The following is a 15,783-nucleotide window of genomic DNA, read 5'->3' on the forward strand; positions in this document are numbered from 1 at the left end:
AACACGGGTGCACGGAGCTTCCCGCGCTCGGCGTGCTCCCACATTGCGCCTGCGCCGGCCCGCCCACGCCCGGCGCGGTCCCGACCCAGGTCGCTGGGCGGTGGCGTCAGCTGCGCGCCCGCCGGCTGGGAAAAAGCCGGTTGCTGGGGGAGTGAGGAAGAAAGGGAGGGACCCGAACACGGAAGTGGTGGCAGCGCCGGCGAAGCAGGTGGAGGCTGTGACTGCGACGTCTGAGATGAGAACCCCGCACCGAAAGGTGGGGGCTTGCAGGCAGGCATCAGTCTTAGAGGACCTACATGAGGTGCCGGAATGGTTGGGTCTCCTTTCTCCAGCTTAGCGAGCACCCAGAGTGATGGCGGTGGTGATGGCGGCAGTTACTCGGACAGCCCCAGTTAAACTGCGCTCCGAGAGGTGAGCGGGGGAAGGGTGGTTGCTGCTTGGCCTTGCCCAGCGGGGTCTGCTTCTACTTTCCGGGCGCTCCTCACAGGCAGCCATATCCGGGTCCCCGTACGGGTCCAGCCCCTCCTTGGGACCCGGCTAGAGAACGAGGTGTTTGGGCATGTTCTTTCGAGAAAAGGAAGCTGAGACCCTTATCAAGCCTTTAATCTTGGCATCCTTGACGCCTTCATCTTGTCATTTCTATACCGGTAAAGGAAGGAAGACTTAATCTCAGTTCATGGTTCCTGGAGGTCTGGCGTGTACATTAATGCTTATTCTATAGGATATTTTACATATATCCCTTAAGAAGAAAGTAATTCAGGTTTCCCTATTCAAACCCCACCTAAAGTTCACTGAAGTGCATATTTAGATGTAAAAGAAGAGCTAGAACTAAAGTATATTGTTGAATACTTCATTCGATCCTTACAATCTTTGCTAAGGTCTTGGCCATTAAGTTTATGCTTTGCTTGGGTCTTCACGTTCTCCATGTTGGGAGACCGGTCTCTGATGAAAACCTTCACAATGATATTTTTCGTGCTACCCACTTTCTAGTCTCAATCGGAACTTGTTTATGACATAAGAAAAACGCTTTTCTGTTGTAGAGTTTTCCCCATTGTTTTTCAGTCTAGTTCCATTGGGAAAAGTTGCAAACACATTTAGACAAACCGTGGTATAGTTCTTACCGTGGTGGCATTATGAAAGGTGTTGCTTTGAGTACTAGGGCTCCAAATAGGCTTGCTAGACACTGAGGTTTGGTACGTGAATGAAGAGGAAGAGTGGTTGGCTGAAAAAGAACTTGGGATTTGTGGAAAAATAACCAACCTATCCTTGATTTCCCACAGGAGCAAAAGATACCTGAGATGATTCTTTCCGAGTGACTTAATTTTATTTGGATAGCATTCATTGTTTAGATAGACTGATTTCTAATTTTTTAAAAATCCAATATCACTGGATAGACTGGGGTTCAAGAAGAAGTCCTATAATACATCAAATAAATCATCATGAGATTTCAGTGTAGTGCTTTTCAGAGCTCAGCATAAGAAGAATCTGCCAATTTGGAACAAGATTTATAGCTATAAAATGCCGTAACTATAAAATATGTAACACCATATGAGTTCAAAACTATGAATGGTGTTTGCGCTTCTCTCCTTTCACTCTGCTTTAGCAATGAACACATTTGATTCATAGGGTGTTTTGGTTTTTTGTTTTTGTTTTTTTTTACAAATTTCACATGTATGGAAAGAGCTTGGGCCTTAGAGTTGAACAATCCTAGATTTTAATTTTGACTCTGCCAGTTACTCGTGTGACCTTGAATATACTTCTTTACTTTTACTGAATGTCAGATTCCTCATCTCTAAAATGAAGATGACACCTTCTTCCATCGAATTGTTAAAGTATATAGAAGATACTCATGGATGTATAAAACTAATTGTCTTGTGTTACTAATGGGGTACTTTGGGTGGGCATTTAATGGTTTCATTTAAAATGGAGTTGTTTGAATCATTATCCAGTAAATTTTTTAACTGTTAAAAGATGTATTCTTGCTTTTGCTAGTATGTTTTCACATGTCCATTTCTGTTTCAGTCAGATTTTAAAAAGACAAATTTTAATGTCCTCAGTGAATTCATAATCTTGGTGAGGGAAACAGACATTCAAATAATATGTACAAGACAATAGTGTGGTAATGAAATGTGTAACTTAAATCTTAAATTGCCTGGTTATTTAAGATAATATAGCTTTTAAAAAGAAACCATCACTAATGTGGGTGTCGGGTGCATGTCTCATAGGAGTGGATAGCTGAATGAACTCACTGAAAATCATGCGAAGGTCGCAGCTTCGATTGCAGTGAAGGTTAGTTACCGTTTCTCTGTTGTGACCATTCATAGTACCCTTAGGCTCACAAATATTGTTGTTCTCAAGGACAATAGGGTGAGAAAGCATGAATATATTACCATTCTACTTGTGGCAGTATTATCTATATAAATAATAATGTTATATAATCTTAGTTTATCCAGGAGGCATATCAGTATTGCCTTATGAGAGGAGTTTTTTAAATTCCTTTTTAATAAAATATGTATTGATATTTGATGTAAAAATTATTAATCCTATGAAAGATAAGGCTAGAAGAAAAGAGTAATAACAAAACTGAGAACAGAGTATTGAAAAAAAAACATTGAAGGCAGTTTAGAAATCTGAAGATTTTTATATCTCTGAAAGTGTCCTGAATCTTACCAGCCTATTCAATTTATTTTTGGGGTAAATAATACTTGTGCATGTATAAACTTTCTAAGGTATAAAAGGAAATACAGGAAAGTCCTACTCTCAACCTACCCAGTTCCGCTGGCCAAAGACAGCTAATATTTGACTCTTGTGTTGTTACAGTGGCAGTGGATCCTTACTATGGCAAGACAGATATAATCATTGTTTTATGAATGAAAAAAACCAAGGCTCAGAAGGGTTGTGAGTTGTCCAAGGTCACACACCTAACCAACTGTCTGAACTAGAAATAGAACCCAGGTCTATTAACTTCTGATCCAAGTAGTCTACCATTCTGCCTCTCCAAGTCATAACTGTTGCCATAAAACTTAGAATTTAGTTTTATCAGAACATGAAAACAATTTTATTTAATTCTAGAATAACATTATACTAGTTTGTAGGTAAAACTTGTTACCCAAGCTTAAATGTAAGCATACGTAGTTATCATAAAGCAATGAAAAGAATAATCCATGATCTTTTTTTAAAAAAAACTTTGCCTACTATTACTGTTGAAACCTGTTTATTTATTAAGTTAGCTTGTAAGAAATTACAAACTTTTTATAATTAAGTTTGGTTATTTACACCCATACTACTTTTCAAGAATTTAAAGCTTAAAAACACTTTTTAAAAGAGCATGTTTAGTATCAGGAGTAATAGAAAGTGCTTTATAATATCTCAGAAATGCCAAAGCGTCCTCAGCCTCAGGTTTTTGAGATATGTTTTTGTCTGGATTTTCTAGCTTTATATGTAGCCTTTGTTTCCTTTCATTCTTTTTCCTTAATTTTGCCACTTTCCCATCTCTCATTTTTAGAAATTAGCTTATTCTACATGGAAGGTTCTGAGAAGACAACGTATTACAGAACATAGTATGTATTCTCATTAAGCTCAATGTATGCTGTTTTCATAGATTTTAATCCTGGCAGTAAAAACATGGGGCAGCTGACAGTATCCAGATTTAACAATGTGAACACTGAAGCCAAATGAGATTCTAAAAATCAGGAGAGATAGCTAGTAGGTGACAATGTCTAAATTTTAGATCATGTTTGATGATTTAGCAACTCATGCTGTTGTTTCATCTGCAGCATACTTCATTTTTAAATATGGTATAGTGAAAAACTAGATTGTTAATTTTTTATAGATCTTTATTATAACTTAAAAATTTCCTCTTTAGACTAAATTGTACTCATAGGAAGAAAGACTACAAGGAAAGTGGCCAAAATGTCTAAATTGATTGCCTCTAGGTAATTGAATTACTGGTTTTTTTCCTCCTTTTTGAACTTTTCTGAATGTTCCATATATTTTATAATGAGCATATATTATTTTTATAATTAAAAAATTACAAATTGAAAGGAAGAAGTACATCTGTACAATCCAATTTATACTCTGAGAGTCACAATCGAATATCTTAAATATTCTGGTTTCTAAGATTCTGTTAAGGTTCTTGCGCTTCTGATTTTTTTTTAATTTTTTTAAAATAAATTTATTTATTTTATTTTTATTTTTGGCTGCGTTGTGTCTTCATTGCTGTGCACAGGCTTTCTCTAGTTGCGGTGAGCGGGGGCTACACTTCTTTGTGGTGCATGGGCTTCTCATTGCGGTGGCTTCTCTTGTTGCGGAGCACAGGCTCTAGGCGGGTGGGCTTCAGTAGTAGTTGTGGCTCGTGGGCTCTAGAGTGCAGGTTCGCAGGCTCAGCGGCCATGGCTCACGGGCCCAGCTGTTCCGCGGCAGGTGGAATCTTCCCGGACCAGGGCTCGAACGCGTGTCCCCTGCATTGGCAGGGGGATTCTTAACCACTGTGCTACCAGGGGAGTCCTGGTTCTTGTGCTTTTACAAGTTTATAGTGCCAGCTCTTAGTTTTCTGTTCCCTCTTCCCACTAAATTAACCCTCTTCGGTGACAGATCCTGGACATTTATCTTTATCTTTAGCTAGCATGCTCAGGGAATGTAAACTTATTTTAATGTTAGCCCAAGTTAATGTTTCTCCCACAGTTTCTTCCACAAAATGACTCTATGGTGAGTTAAACAAAGGAAACTGTGGCTTAAGCAGGTTTCTTAACTGAAGGACCTCTTGGAACCTTTTGCTGAAGGTGCCGTGTACTCTTTCAGAGGGGAAGTGATTCCCAAACTTGTTTAATAAGGAAACCTCTGTTTCTCTAGAACATGTATATATTAACATCTTTTAGCACTAGTGTACACAGGAGTTCAGATTGGGGGACACTGACTTAAGCAAAATATTAGGAAAGTAAGTAGAGAAAGTTTGGAGACGGGAAGGAAGGGTGTAGTGGTGCTAATCAGTGTGTGTGTGTGTGTGTGTTTATGTTTATGTTTATTTGTTTTCCCAAATAAATCCAGTTAAGTCCCATGAGCCATGGCTTGGTAGCATGAAAAAGGAGATATTTTAAAATATTTACTGGAAAATGAACCTGTATTGCTTTCGTAATGAGAAAAAAACACTTTATAGTTCAGAGATGTTTCTCATTTGAACAAACCCATTTTTTCTGTTTTTTTAATTAACATTCCAAGGAATTTACCTCTCTTGTACTATCCAGTATATTCCATTCATGGACTCTTAAGTGTTCCCATAGAATCCAACTCAAATATTAGGCTATGATCAAACATCAAGGACTCTAACCCACAGAATCCAATTCAAATAACATGGACTGTGATCAGAATGCATTCAAGGAGTTTTGGGGACACATAATGGCAGGTAAACTTTGGAATCATAGATTTGATAAGGAAGTTCCCAGGGTTAAATAACTACCAGAATAATAAGTTATTTGTGAATTCTTTGTAGGAGAGTAAATTATTCTTTATAACATCAAATTTAATATTTACATGAATTCTGGCCTTAGGTAGACATCAGCATCATAGACACAGTAGTTCAATGAATGATTAATATGTACAATAATGCTCTGTTATCCAACATCATAGAGATACAATGAAGTTTCTAGATGAATGAAGTTTAACCCTTTATTACTGGCTTTTAAAAAAGTTTTCAAGGAACTTGAATTAAAATCACCTTCCCAACCTTATTCAAGGGTACTAACTAAATGTTATTTAAATCTGTTGTTGGCATAGAAGGGTCACATTGGGTATTCATTCGTTTATCACTGTTCAGTGCAATTGATTATAGAACCTGGGATCAAATGGCTAGTGAATCTGAGAACTTGATTTTTTGAAAAAGGTTTAAAATAAACTTGCTTTAGATGTTTGCCTCTTGCTCATTAAGAAATAACAATAAAAAAAAGTCACTGTGTATTCCCCAGGGCATTGTAACTCAGATGCCTTCATAAAAAATTAATTATTGAATCAAGAGTCAAAGCACTTTCTCCCAAGTGATTCTTTCACCTTTTAAAAAAAAAAAAACAAAAAACCTTCTTTGCAGCTACTAACAAAGATTGTTGATTTGTGAACACTTTTCAAAGCATCATCGTTGATTTCTATACTACATAAAGTTGGTATTAAAGTCACTTTTTTTCCATTTTGTATCTCATCTTCTACTTCATTTCTACGAAGTTTGTATAAAATTCCAACAGTTAATGGTAGGGTATTTGAAAGGACTCATTCAGATTCAGAGCCTTACACTTTTTTTTTTTAACATTCAGATTTTACATGTATAGGCAAGACACCAAAAGCACTTTTTTAAAACTCATTTTTAGTCTTTAAAAATAAATTTTTTCACTAAATTAATAATGTTAACACAACATTGTAAAGCAATTATACGCCAATAAAGATGTTTTAAAAATTAATAATGTTATTTTTATTGAGAGCAATGTGATTGAATTTTTTTAATTTTATGAATTTTGATTTAATGCAAGTTTTGGAAGAGATTAGAAGATCTTTTGCCATCTGTTTAAAGTGTAAAGATGCGAGAGTTATATGCATGATGTATTTTTATCATTATTCTAATAAAATCATGTGATAGTGAAGGAAATTCTGAATATCTTTTTTTCTAAAAAGATCTCACCATTGCATGTTTTTTTTTAAGTTACCTGAACCATGAAGAGACCAGTTAAATGTTTTGTTTTGCCTTTTTTCTTAATGTATCTGCTAAGTAGCTTCTCATAGCTACTTATTATCCCAATAAAGGTCATCAAACTTAGAACACTTGTCGTTTTGTAAAAGAAAAATACATAACTTGTCTTAAAATTTCAGCAACTTAAGTACTTTGCCCTGAAATAACTAGCAAACCTCGTGTGTTATAAAATTTCCATGATCGTGTCTATTTACAAAGTATTGTAAAGATTCTCTTACGTAAGATAATATAATCCACAAATGTATTCCAGCAACATGGAATCAGTTGCGGTGCACTAAAAGTGCACAAAGAAATGGAGAGGGTTGCCATCAAGTCCTTAGCTTTTTGGAGCTCCCACTCTTCCCTCAGGAATAGCACCTCATCAGACAAATAACCATCTCACAATGAGTGGTGGGAACAGTCTCAATCATATATTCAATATTCATAAATTTTAAGTTTTCTAATTTTTAGGCAGGTATAAATAGAAGTTAAATTTCTTCCTACTTTGAAGATTACAACATTAAGTGACATTCTGGCCCATATAGTGATACGGTATATTTTACCAAATATATTTTTTACCACAACAGTTTATAAAAGTGGGACTTCTGAAGCATGAACTCAGTTTTCTATCACAAGAATGCTATGTAAAATTTATATAAGGCTGTAGTTCTTAGATACAAAAAGATAACCCGTCAAAAGAAGATATTCTATGCATTAACTCTTTAAGTACAGGTAAATGTGTGGAAAATTCATCTAGGGCAATGGCATATTTTGCTTTATTTTATGGATCCCTGCAGCATTAGCGTATGTAAGAACAATTAACCTAAAATCCAGAGATACTTGATGGATTGCTACCTATTATGTACAAGTTGGTAAGCCTTGCTAAAGTAAATCTGTTACGTTAGCATGTAAACTTGTAGAGTAAGGCTGGAAATCAGTTCTCTGAGGGAAAATGTCAAATTGTTCTATAGCTTCATGGTCTGTTGAGTTTCAGCTATATCTAGTGTATTGATCCTTTTTCATTTTGAAACATTAGTTATCATCCTGAAAATTATATTTGCTCATAAACTTTATAGTTAGCATGGGCTAGAGACAGAGGTATTTCTGTGATTTTTTTCCTTTATGAACTATTTCTACAAAATTGGCTTGGGCGCTATAATAAAACATATGTAATATCTGTTTCTTTTTTTAAAAAAGAAAAAATATGTTAAACTTTATTTTATACTTGGTACATTTAGAATCTGAGCTAGGTATATACTTCACATACATTATTTCATTTAATTCCCACCAGCCTAATGAAATAGATAGCATCAGTATCTCCATTTTACAGATGAAGAAACTGAGGTTTCAAGGTCATATGGCTAGTACAAAATAAACTGCGCTCAAACCATATTTCTAATGTCTGCCATCATTGTGCTATGGAACTGCATCCTTGTCATGTACACGTATAGAGATACTGAAAATGTTATAATGGTTACTGCTGGGTGGTAGGATTATGGATAGTTTTTACTTGTTTCTTCATAACTTTGAGTTTGAATTTTTCACAGTGAGTATAAAGTACTGTTATTTTTATTTATGGTCATCAAAATGATATGTGTACATAGGTTCAAGTTAAATTAAGCTGAAAAGCTTAGATAAGCTAAGAAATGCCGCATTCCTCTCCTACCCATCTCAAAGGCTTCTACTTTCATAATTTGTTTTTCTGATATTTATCTTCACATTTCTAAATCGTATGCTTATACTTCTCTCTTGATGCATCAATTATTAGACATTATTGGTTGAGTTCCTCTTCTGATAGATGAGGATTTACCTCTCTTTAGTCTCCTTACTCTCTTTCCATTCTCTTATTACACAAAGAGCCTTACGTCCTTATGTGGTTATATGAACTAGTTGCTCTCTAGCAGCGCCAAATACCCTGTTGTCTGGAAACTTCCCTTCTTAAGCATCCCAGGAATTCACATTTCCTTTCTCATATGTTAAATACCTTGTTTCCTATGTTATGCCATTTGTTTTAGGTTTACACTCTTATTTTAGAAGAGCACATCCTCCAATATGAGGTAAAATTGTTGTTACTTTGCATGTCTGAAAATTTCTTTATTTTATCCTATTTGATTGATTGTTAGGCTGGTTATCTTCAAGGTTGGAAACTATCCTCTAGCTTCCACTGTTACTTACTGTTGAGAAAACAGATGCTATTTTATTTACAGTCCTTTGTGACATTTTTCCCTCAGGAAGCCTTTTTTTTTTTTTGGCTGGGTTACATACATAAATCGATTGACTGAACACTTAACACGAGGTCTACTCTCTTTAACAGATTTATAAGCATACAATACTTAGAGTATTGTTGTCTATAAGGCAGGAAGACTTTGGTATCACCTCTTTATCTCTAGGGTTCTAACATTTTAGAATAATGTAACTTGGTGTGTATTCTCCCTTGTGCGGGACACTCGTGCTCCTTCTGTATGGAGACTCATGTCCTTCAGTCCTGGGAGATTTTCTAATACATTTTCTTTTACAATTTCCCTCTCCATTTTGTTATTTTCTGTGAAGTCTGTATTGATCCTCTAATTTTCTTATCTTTGTCTAGTTAACCATTTTTTCTCTTTCCTATTATTTCCTCAGCTTACCTCCAACTTTCCTATTGAATTTTTTTTTTCCTGCAATCATGGTTTTAATTTCCAAATTTTTCTTATTCTCTGATTGTCCCTACCTCATTTTATTCATTGGTATAATATATTCTCTTAACTTAGATCTATTTTATTGCCTGCTGCTTTCATGTTTACTTTTTTCTCCAAGTTCTTTGTTTTATTCGCTTGTTTATTTTAGAGGCTTTCCTCAAAAGTCTGGTGACATGTCATATTCTAGAGTAAATGAAGCACAGCAGTGCTGCCTGAAAGCACTATGTAAGTAGGCTGGGCTTATGGATGAATGAGCTTCACAGCATGCTTGGGTGGCCCTCCAGCTTTTTATTGGAGGATTTCCAGTTATCAGTATCTATAGGTCTTTTCTCTTTGGCCATTCTGTTTCTCCAGCATAGTATCTTCCAGTCTCCTATTAGGACTTGTAAGTTTGGCTGCTGGAGTTCTAGAAGCTGGATGGAAGAAGGAAGCAGGGAATTTTCTTTCTGATTTTAGTCCCAAGCCTCCCATCTATCCTCACCATGCCTAGTATCCAAAGTCCTGAGCCTCTCTGGTTCAGCTTCTCCAAATAATATTGATAAATTTCCCATCTCCTCTAAGTATGAGAGTAACAACCAGAGACATCTAACTGCATGTATGCAAATTTTCAACCTACCTCCCCATTTTCTGCGCTGTTCTCCATCCATACTTTCTGTAGCACCTCTGGGTGTCCTGGACTTTGCCTGCTCTGTTGGCTTGCTTCTCATCAACGTTGCCTTTGTGCCTGGTGTCACCTTCCTCTCCGCTGCTGAGTCAGTCATTGCTCCTCTCTTCATTTTCTGTCCTTGTATTTTGTCACTCAGGTTACAGATATCTGCTAGTTTCATTGAAGATGAGGTTTGTTTTTATTTCTCATTTTCCCTTGTGTTGGGCTGACTTCTGAGAGAAAGATGGAGCAAAAAGATTTTCACATAGCTATTTTAAACTGGATCATTATTTCTTTTATAATTAGAGAAAAACAAAACTATTTTCTTTTTGAGAAGAAATCAAGTTATACTACTCATTAAGAAATTTAATATGGAAAGCAGCAATTACAACTAAAGGAACCATTGGAATCACTAAAACAGTTTATAGGAGACTTGGTTGTTTTTGAAGGCAGAGAGAAGTTAAGAGCTAGCAATGGAAGCAGGCCCTGGTAAAGGTGGGAATGTCATCAAGAGCAGAGGTACGGGGTGGGATAGGGAGGGTGGAGGGAGATGCAAGAGGGAGGGTAAATGGGGATATATGTATATGTATAGCTGATTCACTTTGTTATACAGCAGAAACTAACACACCACTGTAAAGCAATTACACTCCAATAAAGATGTTTTTAAAAAAGAGAGCAGAGGTACAGACTTAGCTCTGATATAGAAATAAAGGAAGATGAAGATGCTCACACCCAGTGGAGTAAAGTTGATCATAGAGTTAATAATCTGCTACTTTCATATTTTTAAAGTAAATAAAAACACCAGGTATTTTAAACCTTACATGATATACTTTTCACATTATTATGCTGAATAAAAAAGTTGAAAGTATGTAGTGTTAACAAAAAAATATCTGCTTGGGGCTCATTTTTAATTTTTTATTTGAAAAATACAAGTGTAAGCTGTTAGTAACAAGTGTCTCTTCTGATCACTGACTCTTCATATACTTCAGCCTACTTTGTAGCTTCTGCTTGTTTATTTTTGTTCAGTGGAATTTAGTCAATGAACAACCAAAGCATGCTGTTGAATATAATTTTGGTATACTAAGTGATGATGTTTCTTTCAAATTTAGATTTTCAAATATTTTTTCCCTGTGGATTTTAAATGATTACGTACCAGTGAGCTCACTAAGTCAAAATAATATAATCACCCGATGCTATTCATTGTTTAGTAATGGGGTACTTTATATGGCAAGCCTGTGTCATTAGTTCACACTTTTAAGCACTTCCCAATCATATTTGCCTCTGCAGATGCTTGTTTCAAACCCTACTGCTATGAAAATAGATTCACATAGCTCTAAACATTTACTTGACTGTTGGGATTGTTAATGTTCCTCTGATATCATCAGAAGCTTAATCATGATCAGAATGTTGAGTACAACTGATTTTCTCAGTCTCAAAATTCAACTTTCACTTGTAAAATATTTGAGATTATAGAATCCCTCCCCCCAATTCTGGGCTTAAATCTTTTTCCATCTAAGAATAGTTAAGTAGTTTCTACCTACGACCAATCATTACTATTAGTCTTAATAAAACTTTATTTACACTATAAATTCTAGTATAGCTAGCCAATTTCATAGGAAAGGCATTGCCCTATAGAACTTTATCTGCTTGTTTTTTGAAATTATCAAGAATAGGGCTTCCCTGGTGGCGCAGTGGTTGAGAGTCCGCCTGCCGATGCAGGGGACCCGGGTTCGTGCCCCAGTCCAGGAGGATCCCACATGCCGCGGAGCGTCTAGGCCCGTGAGCCATGGCCAGTGAGCCTGCGCTCCTCAGCGGGAGAGGCCACAGCGGTGAGAGGCCCGCGTACCGCAAAAAAAAAAAAAAAAAAAAAAAGCAGCGGGAGAGGCCACAGCAGTGAGAGGCCCGCGTACCGCAAAAAAGAAAAAAAAAAAAAAAAAAAAAAAAAAAAAAGTATATAAGGAAGTGTATGTGTGTATAAAATAATAAATTTTTATCCAATTCCAAATTTTCTACAAACTGCCTAGACTGATAGTGAAGTTGACCAAATATTTAAATGAGTTGAGAAAAATTGCGTTGGGAATTCTTGCATGACATTCCTACTCTTCAGTGGTGATTATTTATTTAATAAATTCTTAACAGCTTTTATAACTTAAAACTGTTCATATTTTCAATCAATAGGAAAGAAAACAGGGAGAGAGAAGGAGGGTAGTGGTCATCAAACACCAGCTCATAGGTTTCTCATCTCTTAACAAAGAATTTCCTGGTCTGCTGTGAAATTAAAAAATAAGGGGAGGAGAGATTGGCATAAGATGTACCTCAAAACCGGAAATTGTTCACATTTCAGACATATATTTTGGCTGAGAGGATGCTTAGCTTTTTTGATTCACATCGAAACTAGCTGTGGGAAAGGAACTCAGATTCTTGACTCCATGGCACTATGGAATTATTAGCATAAGGTAAAGTAGTTTATTTAAGTGGGAACAAAATATCTTGGAACTGCCTTCCAACATTTCCAATAGTTTGTTTTTAATGTATTATCCTTTTTCATCTTTTCATCTTATGTATAATTGGGGCTTGATATATAATCTATACAATGTTAATGACAAACAATTAATGATCTTTTTCTTCCTTAGATATATCCAGAGAGTGCCCAGAAGAAACATTCTACCGGAAAAACTGAAAGAGCAGTATTTATAACACTGGAATTTGTGGACAGTTTGTTAAAATGGCAGAAAATAGTGAAAGTAATAGTAAAAATGTAGATGTAAGGCCCAAAACTAGTCGGAGTCGAAGTGCTGACAGAAAGGATGGTTATGTATGGAGTGGAAAGAAGTTATCTTGGTCAAAAAAGAGTGAAAGTTGTTCAGATGCTGAAACAGTGAGTGCTATAGAGAAAACTGAAGTTCCTTTAAGGAGCCAAGAAAGGAAGCACAGCTGTTCATCTATCGAGTTGGATTTAGATCATTCCTGTGGGCATCGATTTTTAGGCCGGTCTCTTAAACAGAAACTGCAAGATGCTGTGGGGCAGTGTTTTCCAATAAAGAATTGTAGTAGTCGGCACTCTTCGGGGCTTCCGTCTAAAAGAAAAATTCATATCAGTGAACTCATGTTAGATAAGTGTCCTTTCCCACCTCGATCAGATTTAGCCTTTAGGTGGCATTTTATTAAACGACACACTGCTCCTATAAGTCCCAAATCAGATGAATGGGTAAGCACAGACTTGTCTCAGACTGAATTGAGGGATGGTCAACTAAAACAACGAAGAAACATGGAAGAGATCAACTGCTTCTCACATACCAGTGTTCAGCCCTGTGTCATAACCAATAACGATTCTTCGGGTAGAGGTGGTCCTGGGACTGGCTCTATAATGAACCTGGCTTCAAATAACAGTATAGAAGATAGTGATATGGATTCGGATGATGAAATTATAACACTTTGCACAGGTTCCAGGAAAAGAAACAAACCCAAATGGGAAATTGATGAAGAAACCCTGCAACTGGAAACACCTCCTAAGTACCATACCCAGATTGATTATGTCCACTGTCTTGTACCAGACCTCCTTCAGATCAATAATAATCCATGTTACTGGGGCGTTATGGATAAATATGCAGCTGAAGCTCTACTAGAAGGAAAACCAGAGGGTACCTTTTTACTGCGAGATTCAGCACAGGAAGACTATTTATTCTCCGTTAGTTTTAGACGCTATAGTCGTTCTCTTCATGCTAGAATTGAACAGTGGAATCACAACTTTAGCTTTGATGCACATGATCCTTGTGTCTTCCATTCTCCTGACATAACTGGGCTCCTAGAGCATTATAAGGACCCGAGTGCCTGTATGTTCTTTGAACCACTTTTATCCACTCCTTTAATTCGGACTTTCCCCTTTCCCCTGCAGCATATATGCAGAACAGTTATTTGTAACTGTACAACTTATGATGGCATTGATGCCCTTCCAATTCCTTCTTCCATGAAATTATATCTGAAAGAATATCACTATAAATCAAAAGTTAGAGTACTCAGGATTGATGCACCAGAACAACAATGCTAGGAAAAGGGTAGGAACACGGGAGTGATTATATACATATTTTCATTTAATATTTTATTTTTCTTATTATGCCACTTTGAATTTTTCTACAGGGGCAGTTGAAGTCCAAAATAAACTTATGCCCTAAATTTTACTTCCAGATCAGTTTATTTTTCTTAGGATACAATAATTGTTTAACAATAATAATTGTTTAATAATTGTTACACACTAGGAGTTAATGGATATTTTTGACTAGGTGTTTGGTTTTTGTTTTTACCATGTAGGTTGTATACTTAATTTTTTTCTTTTCTTAACTGTAATTTGCATATGATCCAGGGATATTTGAAGTTTGGTAGGCATTGCAAACACAGTTAAATAATCTGTATTTCATACTTTTCTTCAAAAATAATCCTGTCCTTTCTTACATATAAAATGCTTTGTTAACCTATGCCATTGGCATTCCTATACATAAGATACAGTTTCCCCATCATCCTTTTCATTTGTTTTAAGTCTTCAGTAAAGCTGAGTGTGTTGTAATTTACAATCCATACTAATGTAATTGACTTTTATAATTTACTAATAGGGATGTTAAAGGTTAGCAAAATGGCTTAAAATCAAACTTCATGTGTTTTCATTTTAAATATTAACTGTAAAGCAGAATTACTAAACTTGATTAATCAGGTCAGTAAGAATCAAATGAGGACATGATATTTTGGGGGTGAATTTATTCTTCTATAATGTGGCATGGTCATTTATTATTCCTTGAGTAGATCTTTCTCTCAAACTAGGAAGAGTTACCATCTTCAGAACATAAGTATTGTTCCCTTCTCACTGGAAGCTTTAAAAAATAATGATAACACTATTAGTAACTAGTAGTTACTAAAGTAATAAAGCAACTGAGGTTTTTCTGTATTTACTTATGAACTGTTGCTTCTGCTTAGCTCTGTTTTAGAAACTCTGAGCCTGTTAGTTTGGAGAGATGCCACAGTTTATATAAACAGCCACAAATTTCCATTGGTAACCAAAGAGACCTAGGTAGTTTTTCATTATTTTAAATTGAGCCTGAATAAAAGATTCAAGAAGTAAACATGGAGCTCAGTATTCAGGGAGCTTAATATTGGTTTTGATCTTCAGGTTTCAGATAATTATTCCTATTTTCCGAACTAACATGTCTTTAGTACGGCTTCAAAAAGGAAACATTTTGACAAGAGCTACGTGGCTTATGGCATACTGAACAATACTGGGCACCAGGCGTAATATTTTGAATTTAACATCCCCAGGACGGGGAAGTATTTTTAGAAATGTTATATAATAAGATAGATGGAATGATAGCCTACTCTTCTGTTTTAAAGAATCAGTGAGTAATAAATTTCCTAGACAGTTATTCCTTCTGGTGAGTTGTCTACCCCTTTGTACAGGTTGGCATTTTGAATATCATAGTAACTGATTTCTTGATGCTAGTTTAGGTCTAGTAGGAAGCTGCTTCTACCTGGATTGAAAGAAATTGGACTCAGCTTTTTCCATGTTAGAATAGATGTTTCTTAAGTATCATTGCTTTTATGTTGAAGTAGCATTTCCCTTTCCTGCAGTTCTGCTGATAACATAAAGGTGGCATTTAAAAATAATTGCTTTACAATAAATTTTTAGCAATTATCACAAAATTAAACAAAATCTGTTACCATTGTCTTTTAGCATATTTTTTTCTCAGTGATCTCAAGATTGTCTT

At 35.9% G+C, this 15,783-nt stretch overlaps 1 protein-coding gene across 1 annotated transcript; it reads left to right on the forward strand.

The window, feature by feature from the left end:
- The first annotated feature begins 174 nt into the window (after positions 1-174).
- SOCS4 (suppressor of cytokine signaling 4) lies at positions 175-14,255 on the forward strand. Its single transcript, XM_007445980.1, has 2 exons — positions 175-411; positions 12,667-14,255. The coding sequence occupies exon 2, from the start codon at positions 12,759-12,761 to the stop codon at positions 14,079-14,081; it is 1,323 nt and encodes a 440-aa protein (XP_007446042.1). The 5' UTR covers positions 175-411; positions 12,667-12,758; the 3' UTR covers positions 14,082-14,255.
- Positions 14,256-15,783: the final 1,528 nt, after the last annotated feature.

The sequence above is a fragment of the Lipotes vexillifer genome, unplaced genomic scaffold (genome assembly GCF_000442215.2).
Source record: "Lipotes vexillifer unplaced genomic scaffold, Lipotes_vexillifer_v1.1 scaffold43, whole genome shotgun sequence".
Taxonomy (NCBI): Eukaryota; Metazoa; Chordata; class Mammalia; order Artiodactyla; family Lipotidae; genus Lipotes; species Lipotes vexillifer.

Bases quoted from the DNA above. Each gene is read 5' to 3' on its own strand.
- SOCS4 (XM_007445980.1), top strand. From the start codon at position 12,759: ATGGCAGAAAATAGTGAAAGTAATAGTAAAAATGTAGATGTAAGGCCC.